This window comes from Vulpes lagopus, chromosome 3 (genome assembly GCF_018345385.1).
Source record: "Vulpes lagopus strain Blue_001 chromosome 3, ASM1834538v1, whole genome shotgun sequence".
NCBI lineage: Eukaryota > Metazoa > Chordata > Mammalia > Carnivora > Canidae > Vulpes > Vulpes lagopus.
The window spans coordinates 16759195-16779531 of NC_054826.1; the positions used below are offsets into that span (position 1 = coordinate 16759195).

Consider the following 20337-nt stretch of genomic DNA (forward strand, 5'->3'; position numbering starts at 1 on the left):
GAATAAAGGGAAAGGAGAGAAAATGAGTGAAAATGTCAGTGAGGGTGACAAAACATGAGAGACACCTAACTCTGGGAAATGAACAAGGGGTGGTGGAAGGGGAGGTGGGAGGGGGATTGAGGTGACTGGGTGATGGGCACTGAGGGGAGCACTTGGTGGGATGAGCACTGGGTGTTATGCTGTATGTTGGCAAATTGAACTCCAATAAAAAAAAATTTTTTTTAAACTTTAGTCATCTGACAGTGTGCAGTAATACGTTGCTTTTAAAAATTTTTTTTAATTCCCTTTCTAAACATCTTTGTGGTATTTGCTTATGTTCTCAGTCTATAATATCTTAGGTTCTCCTCCTAAATCATCTTCCATAAATCATCGTCTGTTTCATAATTTTATATAATATATTTGGTGTCATTTCCCTCTCAAGTCAAATAATTAGCTCTATGTTTCAGAGTCTTGTGACTATTTAGTTATATTTATGTTAGCTATTCCAGACTGGACATCATAATTTCTAAAAGACTCTACAACTATGTTGTATCTGATAATTACAATAAATAAGAATTTATTGTAGCTATTAGAAATGTCATTATTTAGCATTCCAAAAAAAAGGATCTAATATAATATCCATATGTATTACTGGCAAGTTAGAAGCAGAAAGGAAATGACTAGATTTATAATCTCTTACCTGTTACGTTTTCTATTCTTTATATCTTTACTTTCTAGTCCTCTTTAGCTAGTTGTTCTTTCAGTCCTTTCTCCCTATTGTTAATTTCTTACTTTAGTTTCTGACAATTTAGTTTACCAATGACACTATGACCTTATGATAGTCATTAGACAAGCAGAATTTAGTTTAATGAAAGAAATAAAGCGCAAAATATTATATATGTAACAGAGACATAACCACTCTTAGAAGTTTTAACAATATATATATGCATAAATTTTAAGAGACGCTAGGAAGAATATAGAGAATGGACCACTAGAATCATTGGAAATTCTTGAGTCAAGAACAGCACACATGGGGGCACCTGGCTGGCTCAGTTGATAGAGCATACAACTCTTGATCTTAGGGTTGTGCATTTGAGCCTCACATTAGGGATTGAGTTGTGTTTTTTTTTTAAAGAATAATTAGCACACTTTATTTCCACATGAGCCTTATATACACATTCCGTTCCTTCCAGTTTCCACTATTTCTCATTTTTATTATTTTTGTGTGAGTTTCTATGATTCCCAATTCATGGATACAGTTTTTGGTTTTTTTGTTTTTTTAGGGAAAGTTGTAGTACTATGAAATAGGTTCAAATTCAGACATGCACCAAGCTCTGTCCACCAACTAAATAGTTTTGTTGATATGTTAAATACACACACACACACACACACACACACACACTTTAAATATATGTGGATTCATTTCCTTCATAACCTTTATGAATTCATAGTTATATAACTTTTATAACGAATTCATAGTATTTTTTTACCATTTTTCAGTAACATGTGAAAGAAAAATTTCTATTATGAAAGTTCTTGTATTTTTTTATTTCTATAAAGTTGTCTAATTTAAATCAATATCATATCCCTTTTAACAGGTACACATAAATTGAATTGATTTTCTAGTGACACTCATTTTCATTGCTTATGATCCAAGACTGTGGTCCTTTTTTAGTTTATAAGAAAATACAGATGGGGCACATGGGTCGCTCCAGGAGGTTAAGCATCTGTCAAGCTCCCTGCTCCAGTAGATGGCAATCTGCTGCTCTCTCTCCCTTTCTCCCTCCCCCAACTGTGTGCACTCGTGCCCGTTCTCTGTCTCTCTGTTTCTCTCTCAAATGAATGAATAAAATCTTTTTAAAAAAGAAAATACAGGCAGTGAAAAAAATTGAATAACCTGTATCTAATATGTTCCTGGCCTTTGTAATCTAAAACAAGGTCTCCTTAAAGTTTATAGTCAAATACTTAATCAACCAATGAATGAATGGGAAAATTAATATATTTACAAAATTTAACAGTACTCCACATCATAAGGAAGAGACTACTGAAACAGCAACTTAGATGGATAATTAAAAACATTGCACAGAGTGAAGAAGACTTACACAGAAGAGTGCATATTCTGATTCCATTTATATAAGTTTCTAGGAGAGGCAAAAACTAATCTGTATTGGAAAAATTCAGAAGAGTGGTTGCAAGGGAGCCAGGGATTGACATGGAAGGAACATGTACTAAGGTTCTCCAGAGAAGGAGAACCAACAGGATCCTGAAAGGAAAGATAAAAGGATTTATTATAAGGAATTGGTTCATGCAATTGTGGAGGCTCTAAAATCCCAAAACCTACTGTCTGCAAGCTAGAAGTCCAGAAAAGTCACTGGTATAGTTCAGTCTGTGTCTAAAGGCCTGAACCTGGGTAGCCAATGGTATAAATCCTAATTGGAGTGCAAAAAGAAACTGATGTCCCAACTCAGAGAAGAGTTGATTTCTTCCTTCTTCCATCTTTTGTTCTATTCAGGCCCTCAGTGGATTGTGTGATACCCATTCAGATTGGGGAGGTTGATCTGCTTTACTGAGTCCACAAATTCAAATGTGAATCTCATCTAGAAACAGCCTCATCGGGCAGCCCGGGTGGCTCAGCGGTTTAGTGCCGCCTTCAGCCCAGGGCCTGATCCTGGAGACCCAGGATTGAGTCCCATGTCAGGCTTCCTGCATGGAGCCTGCTTCTCCCTCTGCTTATGTCTCTGCCTCTCTCTCACTCTCTCTGTGTCTCTCATGAATAAATAAGTAAATCTAAAAACAAAACAAAACAAAAAACAGCATAGCTGAACTGATTAAAAAAAAAAATAGAAACAGCCTCACCATACCCAGAAGTAATATTTAGCCAAATAACTGGTCATCCTTTGGTCCAGTCAAGCTGACACATAAGATTAACCATCACAAATCCACTTTGTCAACTTGGCACCCATATATATCTCTTTAAACCATACTTCATTTCCAAAAAACAATGTATTCATAACAAAATAAGTAGGAAATACTCATCTCATGACAGTTAAGGTTTTTGTTTCTATACCTTGTAATGTGGTCATGGCTGCTTTCTGCTGCCCACTGTCTATTCCCTTTGCTTTCAACAAACACCTCACCTGGTCTTGGTTCATGGTGGGGTGACTCATAACTTCATTCATGAAGGGTCTATGCCAACAGTAGTCCTGGCTGGGTTGGGTTGGTATAGGTTTCCATCGACCTTAATCACAGGAGATGGTAACACTGAGTTGCCCTAAGGAGTCCCCTATATTCCAGACATACTCTTCCTTACCTCCATTGTAGAGTAGTAGTCCAGTCACTCTTTGGTAGTCAAGATCAATCACTCCAGCCAGTATCCTAATTCCCTTCTTTGCTTGTTGATTCAGAGGCATGAGGAACCCAAAGTAGTGGGTGGTAATCTTAACTTTCAGTTGAATGGGAACAGTTTTGTGTCTCCTACTGGAAGCTCTTTCTGGAGCTAAGACCCCTAGGTCAGCAAAGCATAAAGTTGCCAGGAGCAAAATTTTACTAGTGGGTCACTAGAGGTAATAGTGAGTGATACCACTCCCATTTCCACCCCTTGCAGATTCCTGGACTGTGAGTCCTGGTTGTGGGCTAAACAGCACCAAATACTGGATGCTGATTCAAAGCATACAGAGCCTTCTGGAAAATCTTGCCCTACCCCTGTAAGATATTGCCACCTATCTGGTGCTATCTCTAACTCTTCAAAAGGCCATTTCATATTCTTTCCACCTGCTTCACTGATCAAAAGTAATGCTGTGTAGAATACCCTGATAGTGGATAAGGCATTCTATAAATCCAGAAGTGGTAGTTTTTGGCAGAAGCACTGCATGCAGGGAAGGCAAATCTGTATCCAGAGTAACCTCCATCCCTGCCACCATGGACAGTTCGTTCATGACCCCATTGAGCAATAACGAGTAGTTGGGGAAAGAGGCTGATATCTTCAGAGAAGGAACCTATAGAATGAGTCGTTCTATCCACTTGATTTGATTATTTAAATCTTCCTCTGCTGTGGTCATCCTTTGGTGAATATTTATGTAGGACATAAATATCCTCATATTTTTTGCCCATTCAGAGATGTCTGTCTACATGCCTCTTCGCTAAATTTCCTTGTCAACAGCTTTCTAATCTTCTTCCTTCCAAGTCCCTAACCATCCAGCCAAACCATTGGCCACACACCATGAATCTATATATAGTCACAAATTTGGTCATTCCTTTTTCCAAGCAAAGTGAACAGATGCACTGCTCAAAAGTTCTGCGTAGTAGAGGAATTTCCCTTTAGCCCCGTCCTTCAGGGATGTTCCAGACATTACTGCGGCAAATATCCACTTTGGAATGGTCCCATTTGTAAACTACACCTCAGTCTTTTCCCCCTCTGTCAGTTGATCATAGGGATGATCATAGGGAACTCCCTATGACGCCATAAGTACAGGCTGGAAGAGAGAAGGGCAGTAATAGCAACAATGGGAACTATAGGCATTGAGCTGCTTCTTGATGTGACTTACTTGAACCCTTAGGCTGGCTCTCACCCAGTCATATATACTACTTAGATTTGATGATGACGTGCTGCTGTACATACCCAGCTTTATGTCTTGATGAGTCAGGTAACACCCAGCTCATGATGGGCAACTCAAATTGCATGGTCGTTTGGTGGCCAATGGCTACCAAGTGACTAATTCAGTGACTACCAAGGTCCAGTCGCAGGCCGGGAGTTCTTCAAAAGGAGAGTAATTACCCACGGAGAATGACAGAGCTTTGCTTCAAAATCCTAAGGGTTTGTACTGCATGCAGTCCACCTATGGGGTCCTGCCGAAGGCTCCAAACAGCATCCCTCTGTACCACTGACACTGCAGGCGCCATTGGATATACCGGGTCATCTGACCCATGCTGCATAGCAACTTGGATAGCAGCCCCAATCTTTTGCAAAGCCTTTTTCTCTTCTGGGTCCCACTCAGTGCAGGCAGTCTCTGGTCACTCAGTAAATGAGCCAGAGTAATACACCCAAGAGAGGATTTTGTTGCCTCTAAAATCCAAAGCCCACTAGTCATTATGCCTTTTTTTTGGGGGGGGGGGTTATATATAGGAGAGGCCAGATGGAACAACTTATTCTTTACTTAGAAGGGATAACTCAATATACCCCACACCACTAGGACCCTAGCAATTTCACTGAAGTAAAAGACCCTTGAGTTTTTGTTGGATTTATTTCCCTACCCTCTGACACATGCAAGTCTTATCAGTAAGTCTAGAGTGGTTGCTATTTTTTGTTCACTAGGTCAGCATCACACCATCAATATAATGAACTAGTGTAATAATCTTGTTAAAGGAAGGCATAATCAAGATCCTGCAAGCTATAGCAGGAAATTATAGCATAGAGCTGGAGAGTTAATAAATGCCTGAGGTAGAGCAGTACAGTGTATTGCTGACTATCTGCCAATAGCACACTGATTCTGGTGGGCTTTTGACAGGGATGGAGAGAAAAGGCATCTGCCAGAGGGTACCAGGCAATGTATTAATTTGCTCAACTATTACCTAGTACAGCAGCTGCAGTTAGAGTCACCACCTGGTAAAGCTTAGGCTAGTCCACTGTCATTCCCCGGGATCCATCTGTCTACTGCACAGGCCAAATAAGCAAGTTGAATGAGAAGGTGGTGTGAATTACATCTCTGCATCCTTCAAGTCTTTGATGATAGTGCTAATCTTAACAGCCCCTCCAGGAATGTAGTATTGCTTTCCATATACTGTTTTCCTGGGTAGAAGCATTCCTTGAGCCTTCTCTTTGGCCTTTCTCACTGTGATAGCCCTCACTTCCCAAACCAAAGAACCAATGTGGGGATTCTATCAGCTGTCGAATATATCTATTCCAATTTTGCATTTTGGTACTGGGAAATAATCACAGGATGCATTTGGGGACCCACTGGACTTACTGTGAAACAGACCAGAGTTATACACCTGACCTCTAGACCCCACTCTTACTTTAGGGTCTCCTAGAATTAGTGCCAGTTCAGAACCAGCATCTAATAATCTAATAATCTGATAATACTTAGAAGGTCTGATCAGTTTCTTTTCTCCAGTGTACTAACCTGGTAAAAGATCATAGGCCCCTTTGGGGAAGGTTGGGGGAAAAATTAATAATATATTTTCTATAGAGTATGGGACTCCTTTCTCAAGAGGATTTCTCGGAGAAAGCTGTGGACAGAATATATGTCTCCAAGATTCATATGTTGAAGCCTAACAACTAGTATGATACTAGGAGATAATTAGGTCATGAGGGTGGAGCCCTTGTGAATCAGGTTAGTACCCTTCTAAGAAGAGACACAAGAGATGATCTCTCTCTCCCCTCTGCCATATAAGGATATAACAAGAAGATCCTCATCTGCAAGCTAGGAAAAGGATCTTCTTCACCAGAAGATGCTAGCACCTTGATCTCAGATTTCCCAACTTCCAAAACTATGAGAAATAAATTTCTGTTTAAGCCACCTGGTCTGTGGTATTGGTTATAGCAGCCCAAATTGACTAAGAAACTGGTACCATGGGATGCAGCTGAAACAAGTGTACAAGTGGCTTTGGAACTGGATAATTAGTAGAGACTCAAAGAGTTTTGAGGTACATAATAGAAAAAGCTGATATTGCTGTGAAGAGGTATTGAAAGGCAGTTCTGGTGAAGGCTCAGAAAAGAAACTACATAGAGAAAGCTTTTGTCTTCTTAGAGAATGCATATAATCACATACAGAATGTTGGTAGAAATACGGACAGTAAAGGCCATTCTGATGAGGTCTCAGAGAGAAATGAGAAACATGCTATTGGATAACAGAAAAAGCAGTCTTTGTTATAAAGTGGCAAAGAACTTGGTTGAATTGTGTTCTTGTTCTAGTGTTTTGTGAACAGTAGAACTTTAAGCATGAAAGTGGATATTTAGCTAAGGAGATTTCTAAGTAATAGTGTTGAAGGTACAGTTTGGTTTCTGTTTATAATTAAATACTGTATCTCCATCACCCAGGGAATGGGTAAAAATACTGACCTATCCACACAATTTAATAGTATTCCACATCATAAAGGAACAAATGTTGGATACATACAACTTAGGTGAATAGTAAAAACGTTGCACAGAGTGAAGGAAGCCTTACACAGAAGAGTACATATTCTGATTCCATTTATATGAAGTTCTAGGAGAGGCAAAAATTAATCTGTATTGGAAAAAATCAGAAGGGTGGTTGCAGGGGTTCAGGAATTGACTGGGAAGTAACATGAGGGAACTTTCAAGAATGATGGTAATAGTCTATGTCAGTGGTTCTAAAAGTTACTGAGATTACCTGCAACTAATTAGATCTAGGAATTCTAAGGCTTTACCCCAGTAACTCTGAGGGTAGGCCCATCATTCTGTATTGTCTCCAGATGATTCTGATACAAATTAAAGATGTAGGTCACTTTTCTGTATCTTCATAGGAGTTTGAATTATAATGGTGAATGCACTTAACTGAGGAAATGTACACTGAATATTTGTACATTTCATTTTGTGTAAATGTTATCTCAGGGAAAAAGTATACTGTCTACAGTTTACTTTGAAATACATCAAAAATAAGATGGATAAAGATGTGTGTGTGTATATATATATATACACATATATATATATATGTATATATGTATACACATGTTCTTAACGCATATATAAGTGTAAGGCTGGTTTAACATGAGCGCACACATGTGTGCATGTATGATTTAATACTAAAGAAATAAATAATCATTCCAGGGAACACTGGAAAAAATTTTGATAAAATTTGATAACTTTGAATGATAACTTCTAATAAACTAGGAATAAAATCTGACAGAAAATAACTACAAACCTGAAATGAAAATCATGCAAAATGGGAAAATGTTCAGAGATCTCATCAAAATAAAAAACCGTTGTCCTGGGGCACCTGGCTGGCTCAGTCGTAGAACATGCGACTTTTAATCTCAGGGTTGTGAGTTCAAGCCCCATGCTGAATGTGGAGCTTATAGGATATACTTTTTATAAAATAAAAGTGGCACTGCAGTTAACGGGGAAAGGATTGAGTTCTCAATAGATGAGGCTGGGATAATTGGCTATAAGAATTTTTTTTTTTTTTTAATGAATTGATTCCTATCTTCAGGGCACCTGGGTGGCTTACTCAGCTAAGCATCCAACTCTTGGTTTCCACTCAGGTCATGATCTCAGGGTCATGAAATCAAGGCCCAGGAGCCCCAGGTCAGGGCTCCATACCCAGCGGGAGCTTGCTTGAGATTCTCTCTCCCTTTGCCTCTACCCTTCCTCCCTCCCACCTGCACTCTCTATCTCTCTCTCTCTAAAATAAATAAATCTTAAAAGAATTGATTCCTATTTCAACTCAATAATTACTTCCATATAGATTAAAGGAAATCTTTAAAACCTTTAGAAGATAATATATATATAAATATATTTTTGACCTTTCTGTAGGGAAAGATTTCTTAAATTCCAAAACCATTAACCTTAAAAGATTGATAAATTTTGCTATGTTGAAATGAAATACATTTTTTTATCAAAAGACGTCTTAAAGACACGAGTCACAAACTGGGAAATGATATTTGACACACACATAACATGTAAGAAAGGGTCATTATTAAGAATCTGTGAAGAACTCCTTTTCTACAAACATAAGGCAAGAGTCCCAGTAGAAAAATAGGTAAAAGTTGAATAGGCATTTCATACAAGAAATAGCACATGTGGCCTATATGGTGTTCAGCCTCGTTAGTAATATGGAAAATACAAGTGATGGGAAAAAGATGGATTAAACAGTATCTCTTAAACTATTAATTGAAAAAAATACTACAACCAGTTTGAAAAAATACAGCATTATTTCATAAAGTTGAGCATTTCACTTCAAGGTATATACCCAAGAAAATCTTGAATATGTGTGCCAGGAGACAAATAAAAGAATGCTTATTATGCCACTAAAAAGTGTAATTAACCTGTCTTCAGAATAGATAAAATAATTGCAGTACTGACACACCTGTTGTATAGCAGTTAAAATTAACATTGTCATTTGCAGCAACCTGGATTACAGTTAGGGACATAATGTTGAATGAACAAGGCAAATCCCAGAAGACTACATCTGGTATGATACGTTTTAGAAAGTTGAAAATCAAGCAAAACTATAAACAGTATACAGCTTACCCAATTTTTTTAAGCAAAGAAATTTTAAAGTTCCTGATAGTGGTTACCTTGAAGTGACACAGTAAAATGGAATAAGGGAAGGAGCACATTGGGAAAATAAAAGTTCATGAAAATATTCTTGTTCTTGAGTTGGAGTCATAGTATGATGATTTTATAAGTAAACAAAAGGTCTCATAGCAGTATTGATGGTGTATCATGAACCAAAATCTAAGATTTATACTTTTGTTTATACTTGATCTTTTAGAGAGGAAAAAGAAAAAGACGGGATTGCTTTCTGCTCCTGCCTGGAAAAGGCTAGCATGCGATTTTAGTAGCTGCTTAAGGATTGAGTTATAGAGCAGGACAAGGAGAATTTGCTATACAGAGTTGAAACTGAAAATTGAAATTTTCTTTTCGATGTATTTCTTTAAGCTAAAGAGGATGGGGGCAACATGTGTTATGTTATCCTGATTGCTGTCAATTGTTTTAATCATTCATGCCTCTTATAGTGAAAGTTTAAACTTGAGCTATCCAATACTAGCCACACGTGGTTTTTTTTTTTTAACTTAATTTGAATTTTTATTTTTATTTAATTTTAATTCTTTAGTCATACAAGCAACATTTCACATATTTAGTAGCTGTATATGTCTTGCAGCAACCATACTGAGTAGCACAGACTTAGAACATTTCCATCATTGCAGCAAGTTATATTGGACAGCACTGAAACTCTTCATGAAAATCAAATACACATTTCAACTTTTTAAATACCTCCAGAGTTGTATTAGCTAGTCTATATTAACAAAACAATTATACTTTAGATGACTTTATAATTGACCTATGATTATAAAAGTTTGAATTGGTTTTATTTTTTGGCTATGATCTTTTTCCTCCTCTCATCATTCCTAACACTTTTCTAACATTGCTTATTGGTAATTTGACAAAGGATAATACAGAAAAGAAATCTAGCCTTATGTTTTATAATTACAGAATTGAAGGTACAATTCAGATGAAGTTATAATTATATTAAAAATGTAATTAACTCATATCTTTTTTGAGCTGTCAGAGGACTTGAAATGATGAAGAATAGAATTCTAATTCTTTAGAATAATCCTATCCCTGAGCAGCATTAAGGAAGGTCACCTTTCTCATTTCTCTCATATCTTACCTCAGGTCCTACACACAACAGTTTAAATACTTCATACTAATATTGTTTGAAACTATTTATAAATTACTGGTTTATAAGATTTTAAAACATCTGTTATATATTTTTTGTTTATTTGCATTTTCCATATTAATTGTTAATGACAAATTGAAAAGCTTATTATGGACACATTTAATGCATTTATATTATTATTGCCTAATGAATAATTATACCGGGATTTTTTTTTTATATATATACATATATAGTTGTTGAAGTCCGAAGAGGATTCCTCATATAAACCTGTGAAGAAAGCTTGTACTCAACTTGTTGATAACCTAGTTGAGCACATTCTTAAATATGAGGAATCTCTAGCTGGTAAGACATTTTATATATTGGTCATTAAGTTGATTTTATAAGATATTTTAAAATACTTTGGGCACATTTCTCAATTTTGCTTCTGGTTCTGCTTAGCCTAATAATTAAGTACTTCACTTTTAAATGAAGTGGGTTTTTTTGTTTGATGTTGCATCCTAGATTATATTGTTTAGGTTGACTAAGATTATCTAGAGTAGTATAATAAAAGCATAGGCATCATCTCTTGTACATCTTTCAGTAGCGTATAATTTTAGATGTTATGTTGAACAGACCTAAAAGTCCAAGGGCTAAATATATATTTAGCTAGTTGCACTCATCCAAAAACTGTTTATCTTTTAAATGATATAAAATATTCTCTCAAAATGAAATTGTTTTAACTACGATAAAAATGTTTTTAAAAGATTTGTAGTATATTCCTAATATCATTTATAATTGTTATATAAAATGCATTTAATCTTGAGCTAGATAAAGCAGTTAATATTTTTTAAATTGACAAATTCCTTACTTAATATTTTATATTATCTATTACAATATTTACCAGTCACAAATTTGAAGTCATTAATCAGAATATAAGTAAATAATTACATAAAGCTGTAAAAGTTATAATTGATAATCTATTGCTTAAAGCACCCAAGACTAATATTACTTCCCATATCCTAATGTACATTGATGAGGAACAGTAGGTAGTCTTGGTCATCCTCCAGAATTGGGGGCCTTTCAGAGGTACCATTATGGCGCCTAAGGAAGTTGTTGATATCCTTATGCAGTTTCTTTTCTTTAATTTTTTTTCATTTTCCATGTGTACCTCTTTTTCTTTTTATCTCCTAGTTCTGTTTCCCCTGTTTTTGCCTATCCTAGATTTTAAGGGTGATACTGTTGTCATTGTTGAAAAAATTGCTAATCTCTTCTAAAAATTAATTTGCCTCCTAAGAACCACTGTGTCTCCTAACTAGCAGCATTTTCCTCCCACTGGAACAGCGGTTTGTTTACCATTCTTGATGTAGTACTGGTCCAGCTTCTTAATTCATCACTCCAGTCTTTTAACATTCTTCTACCACTGTAGCATCTTTTCCCCAGTCCTTTCAAACACAGTATCACCTAGCTAACTTGTTTTTGTCCCCCTTTGCTGAGTTTCTCATACTTACTTCCATCCATTTTTAGTAAGCAATATCATGTTTATTCCCAAAAGCCCATCCCTAAACTTAACTTCAATTCTACTTTTTAACTTTGGTCCTCCACCCCTTAGTGTAAAATTCTATTTCAATAGCACAACGTCTTCATTTCTTATTCTTAATATATGTAATATGCATAATAAAAAATATAGGAAGTCTAGTATCATAAGAAACGCTAATCTTTTATTGAGGCATGTACTAAATCAATTCAGGGGATGATATTGAGTAATTTAAGAAATCTGTATAATTTCCACTGCCTTGTTATATTTTAGTATCTCATTTCTGTTTTTCCAGACTCTGACAATAAAGGTGTGAATTCTGGAAGATTGGTAGCTTGCATAACCACTTTGTTCTTATTCAGCAAAATAAGACCTCAGCTCATGGTTAAACACGCCATGACTATGCAGCCATACCTTACCACTAAATGTAGTGTAAGTATAGAGCTGTCCTATTTTTCTTTCTTACCATGTAGTAAGTATTTTAAATTTAGAATTCACATTGTGTCATCCACACTTGATTGATTAACTGTGTCATGTACTCGAATATATGTTCTAATATTTGTAGCAAGTTATCTACAGACATCATTTTTCTGATGTATTATAAATGAAGTTCAGGCTTCATTTCCTCCATAGGCTCCTCAGGTTAAACCCTCAGTAAATGCTTACTAAATGTTATAACTATTGTTAAGACCTCAAAGGTTGAATGAGGCAAAGTTCCTCTCATTGGGAAATCTACTGTCTTTTAGATTCTAAATCTGCTTTTCATTTGTCATTTCAATATATTTTATGAGTATATTGTATTTATTTTATAATACCATAGATATGTTGAATATGGAAAATCTAGTATATCGGAGATGTTAGTTTTAATATTGTACATACTCTGTTTTTAAGATTAAACACGAAAATAAAATAAAATAATCCAGCAATTTATACAACAGCATGGTGAGTTAAGTGACTTATTACAAACACTAAATTTTGGAATATTCTAAAAATTGTAAATGTAAATCTTTTTTTTACTTCCTACATTCTCAGTATTCCTAAGAAGCTAATTTTAACTATTTTCTCAACTAGATTTGTTTTGCAGCTATGGTCTGGTTTTTTGGTGACCTAAATTAACAAGTTCTAGATGAAAAACCTAAGAGGTTTTAAGTGCAGGAAGTACCAGAAGATAAATCTATAAAAACAACATATAATACTTCTAAGATCCTAATTCTATCTTTAGGGCTTGTATTAAATCCAGAAATAAATTGACTAATATGTAATCTATGCCCAGTAATAGTAGCTGATATTTATTGAGCTCAGTGCCAAGTACTATGAAGAATTTTACATGCATTATCTCATTTACCTTGTGAAGTAGGTATCATTAGTTTTACAGATAAGAAACTAAAGCTTTGAGAATATAAATAACTTGCCCAGTTTCACACAGCTGACCAGTCCCAGAGCTAGAATTCAACCCCACATCTGTTTGCTTCTAGGAACTGGACAATAATGTAACTTGTGTAAATAGACTTTGTTTGAACCAATATTACTTTGAAGCAAGATTACTTTGAAAGCATTTTGTAGAATTTTTATGTGTAGGTAAATATACATGCACATATGCATATATATAATTTTCTTTTAAATCATGGTAATATGCCAAGATTATAACAAGGTTTGAGGGAAGGCACATGTCACATAACAGCGTGAACAACCAGTTATCATGCTTATGAACTACAAAAGGATCTATAAATATATTTTTATTTAGTCCTGTGTGTATATTAAAAGGAAGGGTGAATGTTGGATAGTTTTATACACACAATGTTTTATATAAGTAAAGCCATCTCCTATATGTTAGACACATTTAAATCTTTTTTGTTTTCTGTATCCTACTTCCATCTTTCTTCTTCTTCATCTCAGGATGAACAACCTAGAGTATCCTTACATACTATACCCATGCTTCTGTAATTGCACACACACACACACGCGCGCGCGCGCGCGCGCATAACTGGTTGACCAGATTTTTAAAAATCAAGTTATATAAGTATACATTATCCATCTTATGGATGTTTTATGATTTATTTAACCATTTCCCATTTTGACAGGTTTTTATATTGCTTCCTATTGATAGGCACTATATACATTCCTATTCATGTATCTTTATTTTTTTTTTCATGTATCTTTAAATAGTGGTGCTTTTTGGGGGGGCCAGGGATAGATCCTAAGGAATGGACTTAGTAGATTAAGGGAGTATTTGGGTTTGGGTTTGGGTTTTTAAATAGATTTTTCCAGATTGCTGATGGACATGTTTTATAGCCTCTTTGGAAACCAGTATATGACATTCTTTTTTTTTTTTTTTTTTTTTTTAATTTATGATAGTCACAGAGAGAGAGAGAGAGAGAGAGAGAGAGAGAGGCAGAGACACAGGCAGAGGGAGAAGCAGGCTCCATGCACCGGGAGCCTGACGTGGGATTCGATCCCAGGTCTCCAGGATCGCACCCTGGGCCAAAGGCAGGCGCTAAACCGCTGCGCCACCCAGGGATCCCAGTATATGACATTCTATGTCATTTTTATACTCTTTGCCAGTCAGGTGTAAAAAGATAGTTCATTGTTGCTTCATTTTACCTTCCCTGATTCTAAGAAGGTTGAGCATCTTTTTATGATATTAACCACTTGTACTTGATTTTCTGTGATTTGACTGTTTATATCATTTGACCATTTTACCATTGAATTGTGGAGCTTTTTTCCTTTCCTTTTTTGAAAACTCTTTACTCTTAAGTTTTTGAGATATTGAAGCATTTCATGTTGCATCTTATGTCATTTCGAATGTTTTCTTAGTATTATATTCTTCTGATCTTTTCCTTCATGATTTCCATCTTTCCTTAAATTTTCCTTCTAGATATTATTTCTTTTATTTGATTTCTATACCTAAAATGTTAAGAGTAATTTTAAATTTTTTTTTTTAATTTTTATTTATTTATGATAGTCACACACAGAGAGAGAGAGAGAGGCAGAGACACAGGCAGAGGGAGAAGCAGGCTCCATGCACCGGGAGCCTGATGTGGGATTCGATCCCGGGTTTGGGCCAAAGGCAGGCGCCAAACCGCTGCACCACCCAGGGATCCCAAGAGTAGTTTTAAAGTAAAATTTTAACTATGATGCTCAGATGAATTTATCTTAATGAAAACTCTTCATCCCTAGACCACTTTAATCACTTATTGCTTAAAGCAGACGGGAGTGGGCAGGAAATGACAGGATTTCTATGTTACTTTAGAAGCATTCATCTTATTTATGTTTTTATTTAGTCCTGAAAAGATGGATGAATGTAAGGTGGGAACGTTTTTATTCAGTGAGAGATAATAAGCTCAAAGAGACCAAAATGAGTGTCAGTAACCTGTTGCTAAGAATAAAGAGTGTTAACTTGAGTAGATAACAACATGTTGAATGCCTTACTTAACAAAAATAACTAATAATTTTGGTTGCCTTGGGGCAGGAACTGGGTGACTGGAGGATAGTGGATGAGAAACTTTTTTTTTTAAAGAGACTTTATTGTAAATTCTTTACTAATAACCTTTTGGGTTTTTTTTTTTTTTAATGTTCCACCTATTTATTTAAAATTGCTTAGTTTTTAGTCAAAGTTCTAAACTTTTTTTAAATTAAAATTTTACTATTTTAAAATTTAAAATAAAGTCCTATACTTTATTTTGGGATTCTGTATTTGCATCTATCATAAAAAGCATTAATATAAGGCTTCTCAGCCTCAGCACAATTAACACTGAGGGCTGAATTATTCTTTGTTGTCAAGAACTATTCTGTGTATTATAGGATGCTTGACAGTATCCCTGATCTCTATCCACTGGATATATCAAAAATACCCCCTGACTCCCCTAATGTGACAACCAGAAATTTCTCCAGATATTGCCAAATATCCTGTGGGGACAGACTCCCCGCTGCAACTGAGTACTACTAGGTTAACATACACCAGTTTGAAAAATACTAATCGTAAAAACAGTATCAGTCTTGGTAAAATATTCAGTATTTAAACACCTTTGTTCAGAATTGGCTTGTGTTGCATTTTAGGGAAAAAAGAATAACTGTAGCATTGTGATTAAACGACCCAAAGGTTACATGATAAGTTAGTGGCAGAGCTAGAATCCAAGTTCCTGACATTGTCTGATGTTCTTCCTTCCATACCTTAAAAAAGCTCTTTTCTAAAAGTCTTTTTTTTTTAACTGAAACTTTACATATGTAATACCTCAGTCCCAAAATACATAAAGGTATATATAGTTTCTTGTTAGATTTTGGTGTTTTAAAGCACTAATTTTATCGTTGTAGACACAAAATGACTTCATGGTTATCTGCAATGTTGCAAAAATCCTAGAGCTGGTTGTACCACTGATGGAGCATCCAAGTGAAACTTTCCTTGCCACTATTGAAGAAGATCTAATGAAGCTTATCATCAAATATGGCATGACTGTAAGCATTCAGTTTACCCTGTTTGTAATGATTATATAAAAGACCTTTGTCTTTAACTTTTGTCTAAACCATAACATTTTCTGTATCTTTTAGGTAGTACAACATTGTGTGAGCTGTCTTGGGGCAGTTGTAAATAAAGTGACACAAAATTTTAAATTTGTATGGGCCTGTTTCAATAGATACTATGGTAAGTTCAGTGCCTAGGCTTTAAAATTAGTCTGCTACATCCTGTAGTATGTCTACCTCCTTTTTAAAAACACAGCTGATAAAGACAGCATGGAGGGAATTTTAAGAGGTGTGATTGTCCTCTGGTCCTTTCTCAGAAGCAAATTTTCTAGTACCTTTTGTGTTTCCTTAAGAACTCAATATAATTAAAAAAAAATAAAAAAATAAAAAAAAATAAAAAATAAAAAATAAAAAATAAAAAAAAAAAGAACTCAATATAATTACTTCAGAAATTTACCTCATAAGTAAATGTAAGTTTTTTGCCCACTATGTAAAATAAAACTTAAGTATTTTTTTTTCTTACATTAATTCTTTTAGGCTGTAAGGCATGCCCTCATAATTCTACATGTGCATGACACTTAGAACCATTAATAAAATTTAATCCTAACAACTTAGCAGTAATTATTTGAAGATAATTCAAGGATAAAAGGTTTATTGTAAGTAAATACTACTTATCTTTACTAGGTGCCATTTCAAAATTAAAAAGTCAGCACCAGGAAGACCCAAATAACACCTCACTTTTAACAAACAAACCAGCACTTCTCAGATCTCTTTTCACTGTTGGAGCATTATGTCGGCATTTTGATTTTGATCTAGAAGATTTTAAAGGCAACAGTAAGGTAAAGATTCTAACATTAATTATTTTAGTATGCTCTAAAAGAACTGTGTGACCCTGTGAACTGAAAATTACTGATGACCCAGGATGAAAGCAGTATTAGAGTAGTCTGGTTTAATGAGAATTCTGAAACAGTGCTACCCAAAATATGGTCCTTAGACTGGCCTCTGATCCAGGAACTGTTTTTACTGGTTTGTAACAAGATTACACAAATTCTATCAGCTTTGTAACAGTAGGCACCCTGGGTAAGCAGCTTTTTTTTTTTTTTTTTTAACTTTCTCAATGAAGGAGCAGTATGTTATTTGTAATCTGTCACAAACTTCTTTGTCACAGACCTTTATTTTGGATGTCACTATTCTAAAATCAATGGATTTATAAATATATTGGTGATTTATTCTTCAGTAAAGTTTTTATGCGGAAATTTTCATTGTGTTTAGGTTTTTTTCCCTTTATAGTTGAAACTGATCAAAGTTACTCTTCTTCATACACTTTAATGTGTTTCCCCCCCCCTTAGGTTAATATAAAGGATAAAGTACTTGAACTATTGATGTATTTTACCAAACATTCAGATGAAGAGGTACAAACGAAAGCTATCATTGGTCTAGGTGAGTTAAGTCTAAATTTCTTTATAGTTTTGGTTGTTTGAGAGGTTGAGCAAATTTTATAATAATGTGAGTCTAAACTGTTGTTTTATTTAAGTATATTTCCATTCTCAGTAGGATTTGGTATATAGAAAATAGGACTAGGGGTTAAGACACCTGGGTTCCATTCTTGGCTCAGCCAGTGACTTTCTGGGTGACCTTCAGCAAGTCATGTAACTTCTCTGTTCATCAGAGAAACTTTATTTTGGTAACATTAGCAAGTTTTATAATTTAATATGCATGAGCAATTGGTTGATATTAGTCTTTTGAACAAAAATGATTAATAAGTTTTTAGTTGCCCAAACCTCACTAAATTTTTACTGATTTCTTTAAATAAACTTAAAGCTTAAGTATCTTATTCCTCCTTCATCCCTTTCAGAAAATTACCTATAGCAAATATATTAAACATTCATATATCACTTACTTTAGGGAGTTATATTGTTACAGTGTTACCTTCAAGCCAAATGTACCTTTGAATATTCAGCCTGGACATAAGTTATATAAAGTGGCAAAATTTAATAATGTTAATTCAGAGAACAAGTAATATAAATTTTGACTTGAAAAAGTAGCACTATATAGAAGGCACTTTATAGTGCCTCTAAACCAATGACATCTTACTTGAGCCATGATACATTATACTGTGTGACCTTGGATTAGTTATCTGATCACTCTATGCTTTGAGTTTAGTTTGTTATTTGGCATCAGTAACATTTGCTATCATTAAGGATCTTCATCTTGTCTTACATAAATAAGCATTTTGTACAAAAAACATGAATATTATTATTTTGCTATTTATTAACTTATGGTTATAGGATTCAGCATTGTGGCTTCTAATTATAATGCCATAAAAAATAAATGGAAGATATTGTTGGCTCTAGTTTATTGTAGAATTATTGTTTCATCAACTGGATATATTTTTTTAATTATTTTTTTAATAATACCAATGTAGTACCTTCTGCTAGGGATCTAAAAAATGTTTGCAGACATTACCTCTTAAATCCTGAAAACATCCCTTTGAGGTAGGTGGGTGGTAAATATTATTGTCCCCATTTTACAGATGGAGCATTGAGGCACAGAGAGATTATGTGACTCACTCAAGGTCACACTACAAGTCAGTGGTGGACCAGGAATAGAACCCAAGACACCTGACTCCTAATCCACTCCCCTAGCCACTAGGCCCTGCTCCCTCCTCAAGGTTTCCTCTTGTGTGAAATTCTCCTTTGAAATGCAATTTCTTGTTTTTAATTCATGGGGAAAGAAGTACCTGCTCTAATACTTCTCTGGGTAAGGCCACTAGCATATATATTCTTCCAGTCATTTTAAGTTTTAATTTTTGAAATAAGGAGCTCTTTAAATAATTTATCAAAATTTTCATTAAGTATTATATTTAATTTTTATATGAATATATCAAGATTTTTTTTCTCTCTTTAGGATTTGCCTTTATTCAACATCCAAGTCTAATGTTTGAGCAAGAGGTGAAAAATCTATATAATAACATTTTATCTGATAAGAACTCTTCAGTAAATTTAAAAATACAAGTGTTAAAAAACCTCCAGACTTACCTACAAGAAGAGGATACACGTATGCAACAAGCAGATAGAGACTGTAAGTAAAAATATATTTTTAAGTTTCATAGTGTGACTAGAGTTAGAATATTCTATGACTGTTTTTTTAATCCGGACACCTGAATTTATTTATCTATTATATGAAGAAATTCTGTTAAAGAGGAGTCCTTAAGTCCATAGTTAGGCTTTAGGGTATTTATAAACTCCCTAAAATAGTTTTTAAATTTTAATGTATAATGCAGATGTTAACATTTTGCAGTAGGATAGAGATTATAGTTCTCAGGTTCTCAAAGGTGCCTCTGACAAAGACATACACACAAGATTAAGAGCCATTGAACAAGTGTGCCAGCTATGGTTTTGTGCTTTTTGTTGTGGCCTAATTTGATGTTTCGTAAAGTTAATATACATGTTCTTAATATGTTTACTTCCTTATGTAGGGAAGAAAGTTGCAAAACAGGAAGATCTAAAAGAAATGGGAGATGTATCCTCAGGGATGAGTAGTTCCATCATGCAGCTTTACCTCAAACAGGTGCTTGAAGCATTTTTTCACACCCAATCAAGTGTACGCCACTTTGCCCTGAATGTCATTGCATTGACCCTAAACCAGGGTCTTATTCATCCAGTTCAGGTAAGTATGTTTTATAGCAGCAGAGCTTACTTAAAAGAGCCAGATTTGTTACCATTTGATGACATTGTGATTGGAGAAAAGTAGTTCTTTATCTTACTTGTTAAGTTTTTTTGTCCTAAATGCTTAAGAATCCATCTCCTGGGTTTTATAATTACTTTAAAATACGCATATATTCACAATATTGTCTCTTGAACAAATTTCTAACTTATATTGGTAGAATATGAATTTGGAATCAATTTTTGAAGTAGGGATGATTTGTTTTAATCCATAATGAGTCATATCTATAAGAACCCATAGCCTGTAATGTCAAGAGAGTTAATTGGGGTTAAGACTGGTAAGCAGGGTAGGTTTTACCCA

At 34.8% G+C, this 20337-nt stretch overlaps 1 protein-coding gene and 1 non-coding gene across 3 annotated transcripts in view; one reads left to right on the top strand and one right to left on the bottom strand.

Annotated features, from left to right (window-relative positions):
- NIPBL (NIPBL cohesin loading factor) overlaps positions 1 to 20337 on the top strand; it is a 201016-nt gene that overhangs the window by 166726 nt on the left and 13953 nt on the right. For both annotated transcript variants that reach the window (XM_041750312.1, XM_041750311.1), the window contains exons 33-40: positions 10574 to 10682; positions 12149 to 12285; positions 16165 to 16305; positions 16399 to 16492; positions 16996 to 17150; positions 17661 to 17751; positions 19219 to 19392; positions 19790 to 19980. In XM_041750312.1, coding sequence (XP_041606246.1) covers positions 10574 to 10682; positions 12149 to 12285; positions 16165 to 16305; positions 16399 to 16492; positions 16996 to 17150; positions 17661 to 17751; positions 19219 to 19392; positions 19790 to 19980 — 1092 coding nt within the window. The remainder of the gene's footprint in view (positions 1 to 10573; positions 10683 to 12148; positions 12286 to 16164; positions 16306 to 16398; positions 16493 to 16995; positions 17151 to 17660; positions 17752 to 19218; positions 19393 to 19789; positions 19981 to 20337) is intronic.
- On the bottom strand, positions 13474 to 13575 carry LOC121488561. The gene has a single exon (XR_005987176.1). It is a non-coding gene; the product is annotated as a small nucleolar RNA U13 (small nucleolar RNA).